Source organism: Aythya ferina, assembly GCF_964211825.1.
Source record: "Aythya ferina genome assembly, chromosome: 2".
Lineage (NCBI taxonomy): Eukaryota > Metazoa > Chordata > Aves > Anseriformes > Anatidae > Aythya > Aythya ferina.
In genome coordinates this window covers 26047192-26064439 of record NC_140297.1, presented here as the reverse complement: position 1 = coordinate 26064439, position 17248 = coordinate 26047192, and the positions used below count along the sequence as shown (strand labels likewise).

The 17248-nt window shown below is 36.7% G+C and overlaps 1 protein-coding gene across 7 annotated transcripts in view; it reads left to right on the top strand.

Moving 5' to 3' along the window:
- Positions 1-17142, top strand: part of SGCE (sarcoglycan epsilon) — a 30244-nt gene extending 13102 nt beyond the window's left edge. For 4 of the 7 annotated variants that reach the window (XM_084508812.1, XM_084508815.1, XM_084508816.1 and 1 more), the window contains 9 exons: positions 2036-2108; positions 3429-3627; positions 5324-5486; positions 8207-8418; positions 9143-9169; positions 9903-10091; positions 11925-11968; positions 12794-12828; positions 14764-17142. In XM_084508812.1, coding sequence (XP_084364938.1) covers positions 2036-2108; positions 3429-3627; positions 5324-5486; positions 8207-8418; positions 9143-9169; positions 9903-10091; positions 11925-11968; positions 12794-12828; positions 14764-14814 — 993 coding nt within the window. In that variant the 3' untranslated portion in view covers positions 14815-17142. The remainder of the gene's footprint in view (positions 1-2035; positions 2109-3428; positions 3628-5323; positions 5487-8206; positions 8419-9142; positions 9170-9902; positions 10092-11924; positions 11969-12793; positions 12829-14763) is intronic. The other 3 variants (XM_084508814.1, XM_084508818.1, XM_084508813.1) reach the window with 2 other exon arrangements.
- The last annotated feature ends 106 nt before the right edge of the window (positions 17143-17248 follow it).

Here is a 17248-nt window from a genome sequence, read left to right as displayed (position 1 = left end):
TTCCAGTCTGTAAAATACAGCATTCGAACAATAAACAGGTTAACTTTTTTTTCTTTTAAATTACATTATTTTTCATCAAGTATTATCTGGTTCATTATCCATGTTTATCGACAAATTTTATTTTAATTGGCAGTTTCATCAATTTAATTCTATTCTTGTAATTGTAGCCATGACAGACCCACTACTTTATTTTTCACAACTAACTACCCAAATGTTTAAAAACATCAATTATTCACTGAGCAGCAATTGAAACAAGGGAGAAAGGACTATTTGCTGTCAGGTATATCATAGTGGAATGAATAAGACACTGCATAGCTCACAGTGCTAAGGAAGATCCACTAATTAACTTGCTCCAGCCATTGCGCTTCTTCAGCGATGCATTTGTCTTAAACCCCTGATGAGCTTTCTCTTTAAATTGTATTTGATACAGTTGTTCTTCCTCAAGGATGACGACTCTAAATGTTAAGTTATGCTGTAGATAATTTCACCCGTGCTTGATTCATTTTTGATTTCAGCACGACTAATCACATTGATAGAGTTAATTGTGTGCAGAAGTACTTGCAGACTCCATTTAGCTCCATTTGCTCTACTTTAACCATTACTTAAAATTATATTTTTCTATATGGCGTGTGCTTTTACTCCCTAGGGTCTATATCAAGAATTACACCGTAAGCATGAGCTGAAGCCTCTGTTTGAACTAACTCTTGCCTAGTGTATGAGTTACTGTGTTGTGGACCTGTGCTCGTGTGTGGCTTTTGCATTAATTCCACACGACAAGGTGAAGGCAGGTTGCATTTTTTCCGCTTCTAGTGCCATATGAGAGGAGCGGTTGTGTGTTCTTAGTCTGAATCTTCACTTTCACCACATCCTGATACCTGAGGCGATGCCATGGGTAGATAAATTAGTTCAAGGAGACCTCCTGATTCGAAGCACCTAACAACCCAAGCACTGCAGCAAATACAAGACAGCTTGCATTTGAATGAATACTCAGTACAGAGGCAATTTCTACCATTGTTGCTTTTACTAGCCACGGGTGTACAGTCCAGACCAACAACAGTCTGAAGTACAGGCTCAAAATAGGTACTTCCATGTTCCTACATAGATCTCATACCACCAGAGTTAGGTTTTCTAACTATTAATGGTCAAACTACTGTTGAAACAACTCTGAAAAATTAACAAAACTGAGGAACTGAAAAAAATCTAAGGAATTTTCTTGTACTTTTATCATGAAATTTATAAATTACATGAGATTTAATTTTGTTGGGCAACCTTTTCCCACTGCTTAAGTCCTGCAGTAGTTGTACTTCTGTTTCTTTGGTAATCCATCTCACAAATGCTGTGTGGCTCTACTTGCTGAGGAGCTGCACAGTCCTGTCAACTGCAGTCATGCTCTGCCTCTCCTCTCTCTCTGAAATGAACTGAAGTGTGAACTCAGGGAGGAAACCTTGTTTTATTTGCTTCATGAAAGATTTATCACCATCCAGGAAATAAAAAGTAGAGAAAATATTACTTAATATCAATATCCAGCCTCATTCTGTAATTCTTGTGAGTGAGCACATAATCACAGTTCCATTTCTGTGCAGCATTATGCAGCAACTACCAAGGACTGTATTTGACACCTGTGAGCATTTCAGGCATCCCGAACATATAAGATTGGTATCCTTGCATAATTTGATCAGTGGTTTATAAGTTTAATAAGAGGCATGAAAGTTGCATCTACCTACTGGTTTTCAGTTCCCCTCCACTTACAGATTCCAGGATTTTTTAAAAACTACTTGTGTTAGAGCAATGCTTATGAATCCATTCATGAAGTAAAACTTCATTGGGGCTAGAACTAAAACTAAATCCCAGTCCCAAAGACTGCAATTGCTGGGTTCCCAATAATTCATTTAAATGTCTCTAGCTAGTTGAGTTCCCTGGGGAGCTAACAATGAATACAGGTCTCAACGGGAGTGGGGCTTCCAGAGGGTTGGGGGTAGGATGGGAAATGCCACCCCCACATTTTTGCTTATGGTTGTTTCTTTTTTTACTCCAGATCACTGCATATAACAGACGTACCTTTGAGACAGCAAGACGTAACTTGATCATTAATATAATGTCAGCAGAAGGTATGTGCAGAACACAGCTTGTTAAGTTTTGAACTGAATAAACAAATCTTTTGAGATCCCATTCTTATATGATAAAAAGTACTGTAAAATAGTTGTCAGGTCTTCAAGCCAAATATAGGGGCATAAAGGGGAAGTAAGGGAGTTTTTCCTCTTTTGTTTCAGTTTGTTATTTTTGTCTGAATTTTTTATGTCAGGTAAGACTATGATCCCTTATTCATAAAAAAAAAAAAAAGTCTATGTTTTGGAAGTAATTTGAAATTTATGTCTTTTCAAATGGAGCTTGCACAAAGGATTTCACTGTACATGTATTTCTGTATGCTGTTCAGTTTGCTTAGTTTTCTTTATGCAAAGAACAACGCTAGGTGCATATTTTAAAAGAGCCCTCAGCAATACAGGACAGAATAGGACAAGGAACTCAGCAATAACACATTACTGTTTAATGAATATAAGAGTTGATTTTTTTTTAAAGCAGTGGGTAGAAAAAATTGCTAAAATTTCAACACTGGGCCAAATTGCCTGGTGGCATAAGTGCCCCTGCTTTGCTGAAATTAATTGAGCTTCTGAAATACATCCTCAGCTGTAGCAGAGCTAGTATTCCAAAACGGTATCAGAAAGCACCAATGTGCATTTTAATGACAGATGAATGATAAAAATAAATGACAATGGTAAAATGATAAAAATAAATGATAATGATAAAATATTTCGTGGTTTATGAAAAAATGAATTACATAACCTAAAACAATTCAAGATAGCAAAGATTCAGCTTGCCTTCTGTATGAATCGTTTGTAAGGTCTATTTCTTTTGACATCTAAGAACAGTTTCTGTCAAATTATTCAAACACCATATTTCTTATATTATTGTAAAGCCTGAGTAGCAGAGGTGTAGTGCTACTAGGGATTTTATTTATTTCAGCCATTAGAGACTTTCTACAAACATCACGCTAGTAACACACATCCTGCAGTTAAATAAATATATTCTAATTTTCTGGTAGCAAGGTAGCAGCTTTGACACTAATGTTAGCATGAATCTACTTTTGTCTTTAATGAAGATTTAGGAGCTGAGAATCTTTTCCTTCATTCCTCTTCCCCATATTGTAGTAACTTCATAAATTGCCAATGATTTTCAGCTTATGTAATAACTGATGGTACTAATCTTTAATTAAACAATACTCATGTTAGGCTCCAAGTGGGCTATTTCAAATACAAGATTTTTGTAAATATTTACCAACCTTAAAGTGGTATTGCACTAATCATTGCTTTAAAATATTTGTTTTGAAGTCATTGTTTAAGGCAAAACTCTCTCTTCTTCGTTACGACTAGATTTTCCTTTACCGTATCAAGCGGAGTTCTTCATAAGGAATATGAATGTGGAAGAAATGTTAGCAAGTGAAGTTCTGGGAGACTTTCTTGGAGCAGTGAAAAATGTATGGCAGCCAGAACGCTTGAATGCTATAAACATTACTTCTGCGCTGGACAGGGGAGGGAGAGTGCCACTTCCTATTAATGACATGAAGGAAGGGTAAGCACATGTGTCAGTCTGTTATTTCTACTTTACTCTTCTTTTCTTACAGAAAGGCTTAATATTTTTACAGGCTCTCTAGAAACTTTGCAATTATTGTTTTATATTTTGGAAATCCCAATTGGTGTTAGATATGAAACGTTTACTGATATTCCAAACATCCATTGTAGCATGGATTTTTTGTGTTTTATGCAAGTGACAGTTTTCTATACATTGATCTTACAGTCCAACAAATACTAATAAATTCCATTAGTTACAAAATAGTTAGTAGTAAATACACTTATTTTGTCATTCTAGTCTTAATATTGAGAAGTGGTTTGGTATACTTTTGAGTTTTGCAAATTAGGAACTGTTAAATACTCAAAAATTTAAAAGAGGGTGTTGTAGAGTGCAAGTTGCAAAGACACTCAGATTTCTATGAGCATTTAGTGTTTAGCAGTGTCATTTGTAGCTGTAGTCTTAGTGAATCCCTAGTTGTGCGCTTCGAGAGCATTGTGGACAGATCAAAGTTTTAAGCTTGAGCTGTCTGGGGAGTTTAGATTACTGACTGTGAACTGCAGAAATCCATTATTTCCAGATGTAATTCATAACCATACACTCTGTTCTGCAATATGATGTTCCATTTATAAACTGATAAGGATCCAGTCTCTTCAAGTATACCGGCTGTGGTAGTGCTTTTCCCTGGCAAAATTAAAGGTGTCTAGTGATTTTATCTTATTTCATTTTTTACCTCTTTTAGAGATTTTGGGTCAAATAAATGTCTAAAGAAGGGCTAGGGTGTCTAAATCCAAGCTGTGTGCAAACAAGATTGTTGTTACAGAGTCCTTGTTTTGCATCTGGAGTTTCTGAACACATCTGAAGAAGGAGGGTGGCCTACACACTCTGTACTTGCTAGAGCAGTAGGAGGGCCGCTTACTGCAAGTGGCTACATTTCAAACATTTAGTTAGATAATGCCTTAAAGAAAAACAGCAATCAGTATGTAATTTCTATGCCAGGATCCACTGGTACATTATTATCTAGTGCAGCAGACCATATTTTCCAGCAGAATTCTACATATTTAAATATGAAAATGAATAATACAGTCAGTGGAGCTGCTGTTATTTTATGCACTATAATGCTAAATGAAGTACTGTGTTTACACACTGCTTTCGTTATTCCCCAAATTGTGTTGGTTGTGTCAAATCTTTCAGGAGAAACTGGGGGCTTTGTCACTTTCCTATTAGTTTATAAATGTAAGTCCTAATTAATTTCTTTGAAAACATGGGAAGAAATTATTTAAAAATACTATGCTGAGCTGGACTGAAGATTTCCAAAAGATAAAATTAAACTTTTTAATACAATTTTCAAAAGTAGTACTGATTTATTTACATGAGGAACCTACACTTGGAAGTCTAGGGCTTCCAAGATAAGAAGTACGGAACTTGACAACTCTAACGGTAAGCAAGCATTTGCATTATGCTGCAAAACAAAGTAAGTTGTAATATGTAGCTAGAAAAATCTGTGTGGTTTCAGTCTGCTATTCCTATGCTTAGGTAAAGCATACTATCAAGAAGAAACTAAAAAAAGAAAATATTTTAGTCTTTAAAATGTCTGACTGTTACTGTGAACAAGAATAGTCTTCGGAATAGCATGTCATTGTCCTTTGGGTATTTGTGAGAGGTATCCTGACAGTCTGTCACTCATCTCTTTCTGCAGTGTGTACGTTATGGTTGGTGCAGATGTTCCCTTCTCCTCGTGCTTACGGGAAGTAGAAAACCCACAAAATCAGCTGAGATGCAGTCAAGAAATGGAGCCCTTAATAACATGTGATAAAAAGTTCCGTACTCAATTCCATATTGATTGGTGTAAAATCTCTCTGGTGAGTTATGTTATTGTTGCATAAAAATGATGTTTGTTGAAGTTCAATATTTCATTCTAGTCATTATTTAGGTAAGAGTTTTGCCAGCCTGGCCAGACAACTGTGCCAAATTCCACTTCATTGTGACCAGTTGACATTGTTCTCCATTTAGCAGCCACTCTTAAGATTGTGAAAGGATTTTGCTCTGTGGACTGAACTCAGAATACAGCAACAGTGAAACCATGATATTAATTTTTGCTAACTGTGATTTATATAAATGGCAAAAGACCTATAGGGCTTACAGAGCTAAAAGTAAAGACAACTGTTTACGTAGATGTAGTTTGTTAATTGAATGCTCTAATACTGCTAGTTACATCTGCTTTCCTAAAATGTGTATATAGATTTGTTTTCTCAAATATCGAGTCTACAGCACTGAGTAGTTTATTTTTTGAAATACTTTTTAACAGCATAGGAATACTATTTGTATAAAACATATTTAATGTTAAAAAGGAAACAAAATAGTGTTGGCTAATGAAATCAAAATAGGTATGCTCAGGAAATGTGACCTAGATTAAATTCTTCGTGGGCCTAGTGGAAAACTGGCTGGATAGCCACAGTCATATCAGGATTACAATAATTCCCTGCCATTATTCATTAATATGGATGACAGAATGTGCTTATTAAATTAGGTTTGCAGGCCCCGTAAAGCTGAAAGGAACTGCATGTGCATAGATGGACAGGACACAATTCAGAGAGATCTTGAGAAACTGGAGAAATAGCCTGAGCAAACAGGATAAATTTCAAAAGGAGAAGCAGAGGAATAGTGCAGTAATGCAAGAATAACCAACTGTACAGATGCAGAACGAATAGCAACTGCTTAGGACTGCTCCAGAAAAAAGGTCTGCCAGTAGCAGTGGCTCATAAACTAATCATGAAGCAGCATTGTCGTGCTGTTTTGAGAAAGGCAGAGGTCACCCTGGGATGTGTAAAAGGAACAGACTCCCTAAGAGAAGCATAATTTTCTACAGCAGTCAATTTCACAACCTTCCTGAACTTGGCGCTTGGCACTTGTTTTGGCAGCGTGCCACCGTAACTGAATTTAAACAGGCTTAGGGGTGTTTGCTGCTGCCAACAGCACTGTTCCTGGATGCTGCATCAAAGAGAAAATGGAGCCAAGCTTCCCTCTATCTAATCATAGTCAGCTTTTCACAAGGCAAAACAAGGGGTAGGAAGTCCCCTGAGATCTGTGTACTGGGAGAGAGTTCAGCTCTATTTGCCGTAACTGCAACCTAAACCAGTGACTGAAAATACAGCCATCATAGCTTCCTCTATTCCTCTCACGTTATGAAGTGACATTGGCAGGTGACACACGCATCAAAGAGTGGATTTAAGTTTGTGGGTCCCAAATTCTGAAAAGACGGGCAACTTAGTACATTGCTCCTCTTAACGCTGCTGTCTGACAGCTTGTTCTCGTTCCCTGGGTGGGCTCCTGCCCCCATGGGTGGGCTCCTGCCCCCATCAGTAGGTACACAGATCTTTTTTGTGCATCAGCTTAGGGCTTGAGGTTCCACTAAGCAACCAGATGGACCTGGAATACCTCATGTAAAATATATTACAGCATTTAATAAGTAGAGAATACGTAAATTGTTTTTTGTCTAACAGTCTTGCAGTTAGAAAATACAAATGTATACACTTGAAACCCAAGCAAGCATTCTTTCTAGCATTCCATGAAATTCTTTTCATCCATTGCACAAGTTTTAATGCACTTGTTTGTGAATTAAATTGCAAATTGTGAAGACATGACCAAAAGTCAAGTGTGTAGGCAAATTCTGTATATTTTCAAATATCTAACTGAAGATAACAAGAAAAGAACCAGAAAATGAGGAGGTGATGGAACAGGCAGTCACTTAAGTGCAATATGAAATTCAGCAACTACAAAGTTTGTATTTCCAGGAACTTTAGATACAGACATTAAAAATATGTATTTGTGGCAAGGAATGCAGTCTTCTGAAATGTAGTTGAATTAGGAGGTAGAAAAACCTTTGAACTCTGGGTATGATCAACTAAATACTCGTCTGATGATGGCACGCTTCCTGCATTGGGTGGAAGGGGATGGCCTAGAGCTGGTCAGCCCTCAGCAGCTCAGGTGTTGCCTCTTGCTGTTTGTAACGCTCGATTTTAAAACTCAGTGGGACACTACGAGGAGGAGATACACTCCCCATCTCTACCACCTTCATACAAGAGAGGGCAGTATTGTTATTTAGGAAGACTAGAAAGAAGTCGATTTATTCATCACAAATCAGTTTTGCTGTTCAAAAAAAACCAACCAACAACTAAACAAAAACTGAACTTTTACTCAAATAGCATTTGTTTATAATAATCCAAAAATTAATCTGTAAAACCAAACCAACCAACCAAACAAAAAACAACAAGAAAAAACCAACAGTATCTCTGGTAGGCACAAAAGTAACCTATGTTGCCTTGTTAGTAACAATATGATAACGTAATATTAGAAACTAGAATATAGATAATATCTAGAAAATTTTGACAAACTGTAAGATTTTATTGTTTAAAAAAAAGTGACTGGACAAAAATGTATAGAATTTGTCAAATGTTATTGTGTAATACAGGTTCTTTTCTGTGTTTTCATTGATTAAGTACTTCCTGGTTTTACATTCTCTTACTTTGTTATGTAATTTTCTTTTTTTTCTTTCTTATTTTTTTTTTCCCCTGGCTGTCAGGTTGACAATACCAAACAAGTATCCACCTTTCAGGAAGTGATTCGCGGAGAGGGGATATTACCTGATGGTGGAGAATACAAGCCACCTTCTGATACACTGAAAAGCAGAGACTATTACTCGGATTTCCTAATTACACTGGCAGTGCCCTCGGCAGTAGCACTGGTGCTTTTTCTAATACTTGCCTATATCATGTGCTGCCGACGGGAAGGAGTGTGAGTACTTTAACACACTAATTAGTAATTGTACACTTTTCTAAGATTATAATGCATAGAAGACTATTTGTTAGAAGAATTCCATTCACTTCATTAAAAGAATAAATAAAACATGCCAAAAGACATCTGTTTTGAAATATCGAGCTATTTGTCATCTAATCACATAGAGTAATTTCCAAGAGAATGCATACAGGGACTTTAATTATTCTAGTTGAAAGGGTTAAAAATCTCCACATAAACCTGAAATTTCTTGCCCCCAAACAAATAAAATACTAATAAAGGATCACTGGTTCAGTACTATTAAGTAATTTCTAAAATGCTAACTTTTATAAAATAAATCTGCTTGAGGATGTGAACTGAATTTAGACATATAATAAAAGAGGTAACTGTAAACAGAAAGCAGCAAGTAACGCAATTTCTGCCATTTCTTACACAAACTACAATTTTCATTTTGTCACAGAATTTATTTTAGCCAGAAGCTTGTTCTTTAACTTGCATTTTCATTTCTACGTGTGTGTGTCTGTGTGTCTGTCATCAGTACCCCATCTCTGTACGTGCGTTCATCAAGGCCTTGCCATAAACCCAGTTGCAAATGCTGCCAAGTTGCATTTAGCAGTAACGTTGTCAGCATTTCTATATCGCATACTATTTTCATCATCAGATAGACTTAATGTTCCAACTATCAATGCTATTATTTAATTCATAAATTTTGTTTTGTTTTTAGGGAAAAGAGAAACATGCAAACACCAGAGTAAGTGTCTTCTTTCCTGTTATTTTTCTTTTATCATTTAATTTCCATTTTCAGTAGCTTGTCATGCTTCATACATGTGTGTCATAATCTTCTTTCATTCTCTCTAATCCATGGTTTAATTCATAAATGTGAAAGCTGCTTTTAAATCAGAGTCTTGGCGAGGCTAGAAGATCAGAATAAAAAGGGTTTGAAATTAACAACTGTCAGTTCTGTAAATAAATTAATCTGTAATAAATTAGTTCTGTTAAGAATAAATATCTTAAAATATAGTTTATTCTCCTGATCGTTGGACCTCCCAGTCTGTATTTTCAAAGTAGTGGACAGGAGAAGGAATATCCTGGAAGGTGTCCAGTGGCTACAGCATAGAGTGTTTTAAAATTAATTTTCTTTGAAGTTTTTTGGATGTACCACATGAATAAGGAGTTACCAAAAGTTTTATTTGAACTGCAGCAAATAAATGGAAAAATAGCAGTAAATTGCACAGTATTGGATCCTATGCAAAATACTTCTCCAGACAGCAGTGTCTAGTAGAATAATTACTGCCTTCAAAATGAAATAAATCCATTATTTATTAAATTAACTATGGAAGGGTTTGCTGTAATTGCTGCACTATGGAGTCTGTAGCATGCATTAGTCCTTGTATATTTTTAAAAAATAATAATTGTAAAAGTCTTTCAATTTAGACAGAGCACTTAAAATACGTATTTACTATTTTATTTCCTTTTTGACCTAGCATCCAGTTGGTCCACCACAGCGCTATACAGAAATCGACTAAAGAGCTGCGTGACATGTCTAAAAACAGGGAGATAGCCTGGCCTCTTTCCACACTGCCCGTGTTTCACCCAGTTACTGGCGAGATTGTGCCACCCCTTCACACAGACAGCTACGACAATACTAGTATGCCACTGATGCAAACACAACAGTAAGTATTTTGATAATTTATTTATTTATTTATTTTAATACTTATTATGTTACACAATTTGACTCTGGAATGTGTTTGTTGTGGGGGTACCAGTAATGACTCTGTAGTTCAGGATTGCTCTGACGCTTGCATTTCAAGCAGAAATAAAGGCCCACTGTGATAAAAATAGATGACTGGATTCCAGGCTGCAAACTTGGCAAGAAGCTTTGTATGGAACAATTACATTTCTGCATATTTTGGAGAAAAACTACTTTTGACAGAGGAATCAGAACTGTTCCTTTTTGGAAACCCTATTTCTTAGTATGTGTCTTTAGAGTTCTGTTTTAAAAACAACACCGACCCCATAAAATCCCAACTTTTTTAGTATTTAGCCATGTACCTGTCAGGGATGGTTTGTGTCTGAAATGTTAACATTGCACAGAAGAGTGTTGTCCATTATGCTGATAGTAAACACAGGATTACCAATGAAAAAGTAACCTCAGCCATCTCCACTGTTGCCAAGACAGAAACCAGAAAAATAGTCATTTTTATTTCTTAAAGTGCATTTATCAAAAACTTTATGAAACTATCGAGACAAAGTCATCTAATGCTGTGCATATTTTCCAAGCCAAACAGGTAGGCAATGCTGCAGAAAAAAAAAAAAAAAAAAAAAGACATTTCTGGAAGGGTTTGGCTGAGTTGTCAGTAGTTGAGCAGATCTGAGAAAACGGCCTTAGAGGTGACTGGCATTACTCAGTGACAAGGCACTAGCTCAGGTTGGTAGCTCCTCAGCTGATGGGCCTGTGTGAGAGAGGGAATGGCACAACCATGATGATACTGGTCCAGTGCCAGCACTAAACTGGCCACAATTTGCACATGGTTGCCCCATGTTCCCTTCATAATGTAGATAATGTGCTAAGTATTTTCTTCTCCCTGTCCCTAAACTAAGTTCTAAAAAAAAATTTCTCCAGGAAGTATAGCTGTATAAATGACCCCCTGTACAACTGCTGTGTTATTTTTACAGTTTGTTCTTCTATTCACAACAGCAGTTTTTAAAATAAAGCCAAAAGTTACGGTAAAAGAAATGAGGACCTGTGAGCGAGTGTGAATTTATGCCAAATGTACAGGGAGGTTTAAGAGGTGATGCAGGATCAAAATGATACTTCCAGATGGTGTTTTCCTTCTTTACTTCACACACCTGGACCATAACACTGTAAAAACTTTGTATTTGCCTTTATTCAGATGATTAATTCCAAAGAAAGCCAACCTTGTGAATATTTATTTTTTTTTAGTGGGGGTGCTGGAGCCTGCACCAGAGGCTTTCTGAACTTGTACATACAGTTCTTAGCCACTTCACCTTCATTCCAACCCCTAATTCCTTTCCGTAAAAGTACCCTTAATATCTGGTACCTGTTAAAATAGGCACTTAAGCAAGGCATAAAAACGTGACTTTGGCTTGATAAGTGAACTGGTCAGATGTGTAAGACCAACAGAACATTCATTCATTCTGCAGTGAATAATTAACTTGAAAAGACCTTTTTTATATCCATCACTTACAAAAACTGAGCTCTGCATAACATCAGAAGCCTGTTGTTACCTCTGGTCTTTCACCAAGTTTGAGCATTTGAGCCCAGTTGACAAGTAAAATCACAGGAACTACTCCTTAAAACTAACTTTTTTATTGACTTAGCTGACTTTTGACAACTTGATTTGCATAGCAAAAATTGATATTATTGCTTCATAAGCAAAACCCCACAAATTTTAGCTAGACATATTAAACTTTTATGCATAACACTTAAGAATTTGTATGGAAGTTTTAAAGTTATTAATTTTTTTAATTTATTTTTTTTGTAGGAACCTGCCACATCAGACTCAGATTCCACAGCAGCAGAGTGCAGGTCAGTACTGAAAAATACTGTGACTATTACGTGACTGGTGGGCAACCAAAACACGTACAGTCCATGTATGGTGGAAACCATTTTCAAAAATAATGAAGTATGAAAGGATTGTCATTCCAGATGTTTTTAGATACATCATTGGAAATTTTGTTATAGGATTGGTTGAACAAGTAGGAGGAATGCTGCATTAGGACTCAACATGTGACACTGGAATCTGGTACAGCTATATTAGAAAACTCCTCATAGAAATGATTTTCTACTACAGCAGGAAACTACAGCCAGATCCCCAAATGCAGTTACACTGCTCAGATTCTCTAAAATTTAGTACAAAATCAACATTTCTAATTCCTGCCAATACCAGTAAAGCTCTGAAGAAGAAGCTTTTTATATGCTGTTAACATAAACAGTGGATATTGGGGAATTTGTGGTGAGACAAATGTCCATACTGCTGGTTTCCAGTGTCTTAGTCATCACTTTTGCACCATTTTCACAAATGGTAACGTGTGCTGACTGAGGCTGTGAATGATTCCCCTAAGGCTGATGGTTCCCTTAGTTATCTGGTAGCATATGGGGACTGAGGAGGATACGGTTTTAGCCATGTGGGAAATGGAATGAGGATCTTATAAAGAAAAAGTAAAGGCCAAGGTATAATTTTTGAATATTCAAAGAGGTATTTAGGCAAAACTGTAGATACATATGTATTGAACAAAGTCTGTAAATTACAGCTCTGAGAGGAAGATTTGTTCTAAGTTAGGAGTTATATAAGCAATTTCTTCGTTTTCATTCAAAATCCTTCTTCTTCATTACTGCTTTCGGGGATTAAAGGAGAATTTCGTATGACAACATTTCAAAGATTTGAGGCAAGTATATAGTAGATGCTTCTGCACACGTTCGGTTTTTTGCTTAAATCTGGAAGTTAAAAGCGTTAAAAAAAAAACAAATAAGCAAAAAAAACACCTTACTGTTGTTCTACTAGCTTTGCCACTTGTGTGCTTTATTATAAATTTCCTGGAAGTGGTGGCTGACCCTGGAAGTATCCATCTGAAGCCTCCAGCACAGGTTTGGTTTGAAATTTAGCATATTCTCAATGATCAAAGGCATTTGGAAGGCAAAATAAAAATGTCACCCTGTCTAGCATTTCTGTTATGACTGTCTAGCTATAAGAATGCCAGTCTGTCTTGCAGTAAAAAGATGCAAAATCTCTTGGTAGTACTGTGTATGGTGATGGCAGTGAGAAACTTTAAAAGAGGTTATGATATGTAAGCTACCATGGGCTTGTAACGTGCAAATCGTGCTGGAGAACTGCCCAAAAATAGGTGTTAAAAATCCTCCTGCGTGTGTGTTTTCTAAAGGACATTATTATGGTAGAAATCACTCTTGGCTCTTCTTAAACAGAAGGCAGATTTTAAAATACATTAAACCAAAAAATTCTCTTAATTGTGAATTGCTTCACAGGTTCCAAAATATTTGTGTCATGGTTACTTGGCTTTGAACAGCTTTTCAGGCAAAGGCTGGTTATGTTAGTTACCTTTTGTCATGTCCGGGTGAGCTAAATACAGCTGCTCCTCTATTCGGCACAGACACCGCCTGTGACAAGCTCTCAGAAGTGGCAGGGGAGGGTGGAAGGGGACAGACGTTTCCCTGGATTTTCTTAGTTGACAATGACACGTTCCTTTGTAACGCAGACGTACAGCTGGCACTGCGAGCCAGCGCTTTCCTGACATGAGAGCATGTGCCCATAGCAATTTGTCTCCTAAATGGAAATCCCTGACTTGTACTGTCAGAAGGTGAGACTTGGAGAGACATTAGACATAAAGTAAAGCTCGGGTGTTCCTAAAACTCTGAGCAGCATCAGTGCAAACCCAGCAAATAGTTTTATTGATCTGTTCAAATAAAAAATTTACAGAACTAAAACACTGAAGGTAAAACACACAAAAAACTATAGAACTACACTAGTTTGATTTTCTTCCTTTCCTATGGAGAATTCCCCATGATACATTCAGACTGCTAACATAACAGCCAGCAGAATGAGTAAGAGGATATTTCTATTTCAAACCTTCAGTCAGCCATACTCAGTATTTAATTTCAAGAGCAGAGGGTGTCTAATAATCAAAATCCTATCGGGGAACTATTTGAACCCCCACAGAAACAATAAATCTTTCTTACCTTATGTAAAAATATGGGAACTGGACTTAATTGCTAACATAATGCTCAACTATTTCACAGTTAAAACATAACTGGGAAGGAGTTGTATGAAAGGTGGCAACTCACATCTGAGTTATCTTAGCATAAGCACCTTAGACTCCTGAAAACTGCTACTGAGCTCCAATCTGAAAAGGTTTATTAAGTTTTATTTTTGTAATTGTTTCTGTTATAGATCAGGAAAATCCATGGTCACTCTCTCAAGGTGGTTAGATGAACTAAAGTATAGGATTTTCTTATGATGGAAAAGAATGAGTAGTGCATGTATACTATACACACCATTTTCCATTTTGAGTTTCGCAGTCTCCCGGTGAAATGATCCAAAGTAGAAAGATGAATGAATTCCCAGTTAAACTGTCTTCTTCCACATCTCTCCTTTCCCAAAAGGAACCAAGCAAAGCTTTTTTTGTCTGTGCTGTCTTCTGCTTCAGGTTGTACTTGTACCATTGTTTCTTTCTGTTGATAATTCCAGTGTGCTTGTTGATAAGGGGCTAATAAATCATATTTACAGAGTGTGCTACCAGTTGATAGCTCAATATTGTTGAAGCATCACCTGCAATTGATGGATTATATGAACTCTTATCTATTTACAGGTAAATGGTATTCCTGAGGAAAGAAAATTAACAGAAGCGATGAATTTGTAATCAGAGAAAGCAGGAATTGTCCTATTCCTTATCTGTTCTGATTGATGCATGAGTTTTCCTGGTGTATATTGTGCATGCCCACAGTATTAAGCTGATTTCAGTGCCAGAGAGTACAATCACTTCCATATAACTAATGTACTGTATCTTTTTGTACTTTGGACATTTTGGACAATTTGTAAACACTGATAACTTTTTATATTTGTTACATTAAGAAAATAATCTTTCAAATGTATGTATTAATAAATATCAAACTTTTTTCTGTCTCATGATCTCTCCTGAAGGTTTTAACAGGGAAATCAAAACTTCAAACTAAGCAACAGATTCAAAGGATTGTAGAGTCTGTTGTATGGGATGATATAACTTGCCTTACAGTTGCACACAGAAAGTGTTGTATAAGCATGAAAGCTGGTGCAATATGATGCTCAGAAATAGTATTCCACATCTATTAGGCATTAATTTTGTAGAGTTGATAAAAATATAATGAGCAAAGTTATTTTTGAAAGAAACAAACACAAAACCTAAGCTATTTATGTTGAAAATGGGCCTTGTTGCTTTACCAGACATTTAATGTATTTGACGACTTGTAAGCAATAAAATTTAAAATCTGTCCATTCATTCATCTGATTATTTTAAAAGAAATTCATCTGAATTGAGGTTCCTTGTTTTTCACTAGATGGTGGTAGTTTAGCTCAAGTGGCTTTTTTGCATTTAAGTTTTTCTGATGCTTCCCTAAATCCTCAAAGACAGAGTAATGTAGGACCTAAAGGGCTCCAGCTGTCACAGCCCGCACCAACAGTTCTTGACGTTTTACCTTAAAGCGTCACCGTTTCCAGCTGACACTTGTGCTTTGTCTTTGTTTTTCCCTGTAATGTTTTCTCTTTCAGAAGCTGCCTGTTCATTGAGACATTGCCTTTTAACCACAAAGCTGTACCTGCTTTAAAATTGCTCTGTGCTTGGCTACGTTTTTGTGGCTAGGGTTTCCCAGGTCTCTGCTAAGAGAAATTCTGACTAATTTAGGAATTCAATTCTCTAAGAAGAGACTTCAAAATTGAGTTACTACACTGTATAAAGACCAAAGTAGTCAGATGCTGGTGTTCCCCCCTCCTATCCCTCTTTTTATGACCCTGTTCCTTGAAAACACAAAAACTTATTTCAGAAAAAGCGATCATTTTTAAGCCTTGGACTTAAATACAACTCCTTGGCCAGTAATTAAAAGAAGCCCCCAGATTCTTTTTAGACACGTTTCATACAAGTGTAACAATTGCAGCAAAGTATGTACTGAGTGCTCAGGCTGGATGACCGCATCCACTTTGCATTGCAAACAGGACAAACCCAACTTGTTGTTTATGTTGCCTAACCTCAAAGGTCCTATTTTGCAAAGCTGCCCTGAAGGCCAAGCGTAAAACTGACCACTGAGTCAGTTTCTGAAAGAGCTGAAATAAAGAGCAACTCATCCTTACTTTCCAAGTGGCACACATCACACCTAGCTCATTCAGATTGTACCAAGGAAGAGATTTCATCAGGCTCCTAAGTGAATGTTCTGATTTTCCAACAGCTTTGCATGACCATCAGGGGGAAGTAAATCAGAAAACCAGCTAATGAACACTGAGATAGATGTTAAATTAAAAAAATTACCTTTTTTTTTTTTTGCTGTAACAATTTTGAGTAAAATCAGCATTTGGGTTTCGACTGCTAATTTCAAATGTATGAGCTGTCAGCGCTCTGAAACAGAAATGAATGGAATGGATTTTAAAGTGATTTATAGTTGACTAAATATTGTAAATAGTATTGGTTTTGGATCACGACAATTTCTGGTAACTTCAGGATGATGTGACAATCAATTAAATACCTACTGAGCTACTCCCTTCTTATTTGTACTAAGATAGAGGAGTGCCAGGGTATTGAAGGCGATTTCTTAAGCTGCTGTGTATGTGCATCAAGGATCAGGTTGTACCAGCAGGTGCTCCGTGTATTCTGAGAGGACTCTGATGATGTAGGTGATGGATATTAAGCACACCTGAAACTATTTTATGCTTGAAAGCATCAGGCATTTGAGGTAAGTTTAATAATAAATTATTTATTTTTACTTATTAAAATAATTACCACAGAAGCATAGATTTGTAAAGCTGGCTAAAGACACTTAACAAAGAACTAGAAATAGTTAAAATTGGTGACAGAGTGGTACGGTCACAGCCTCCTTCAGCAATGTACAGTGACGGTGGGAACTGGTATTGTAATGAGACTGTTGCAACCACATGAAGTAGAAAGCACTACGGCTGTCTTTGTAAATGTACAGAATGTCAAATCTAATAAATAGGAAAAACGTCAGTGATGGCTTTGCCTGTTTATTACCTAACGGTCCCTGGACACCTCTTTGTTACGGCAGCAGGGGTATGGATAGGAGTAGGTGGTACACGACCCAGGATTGAAGAAG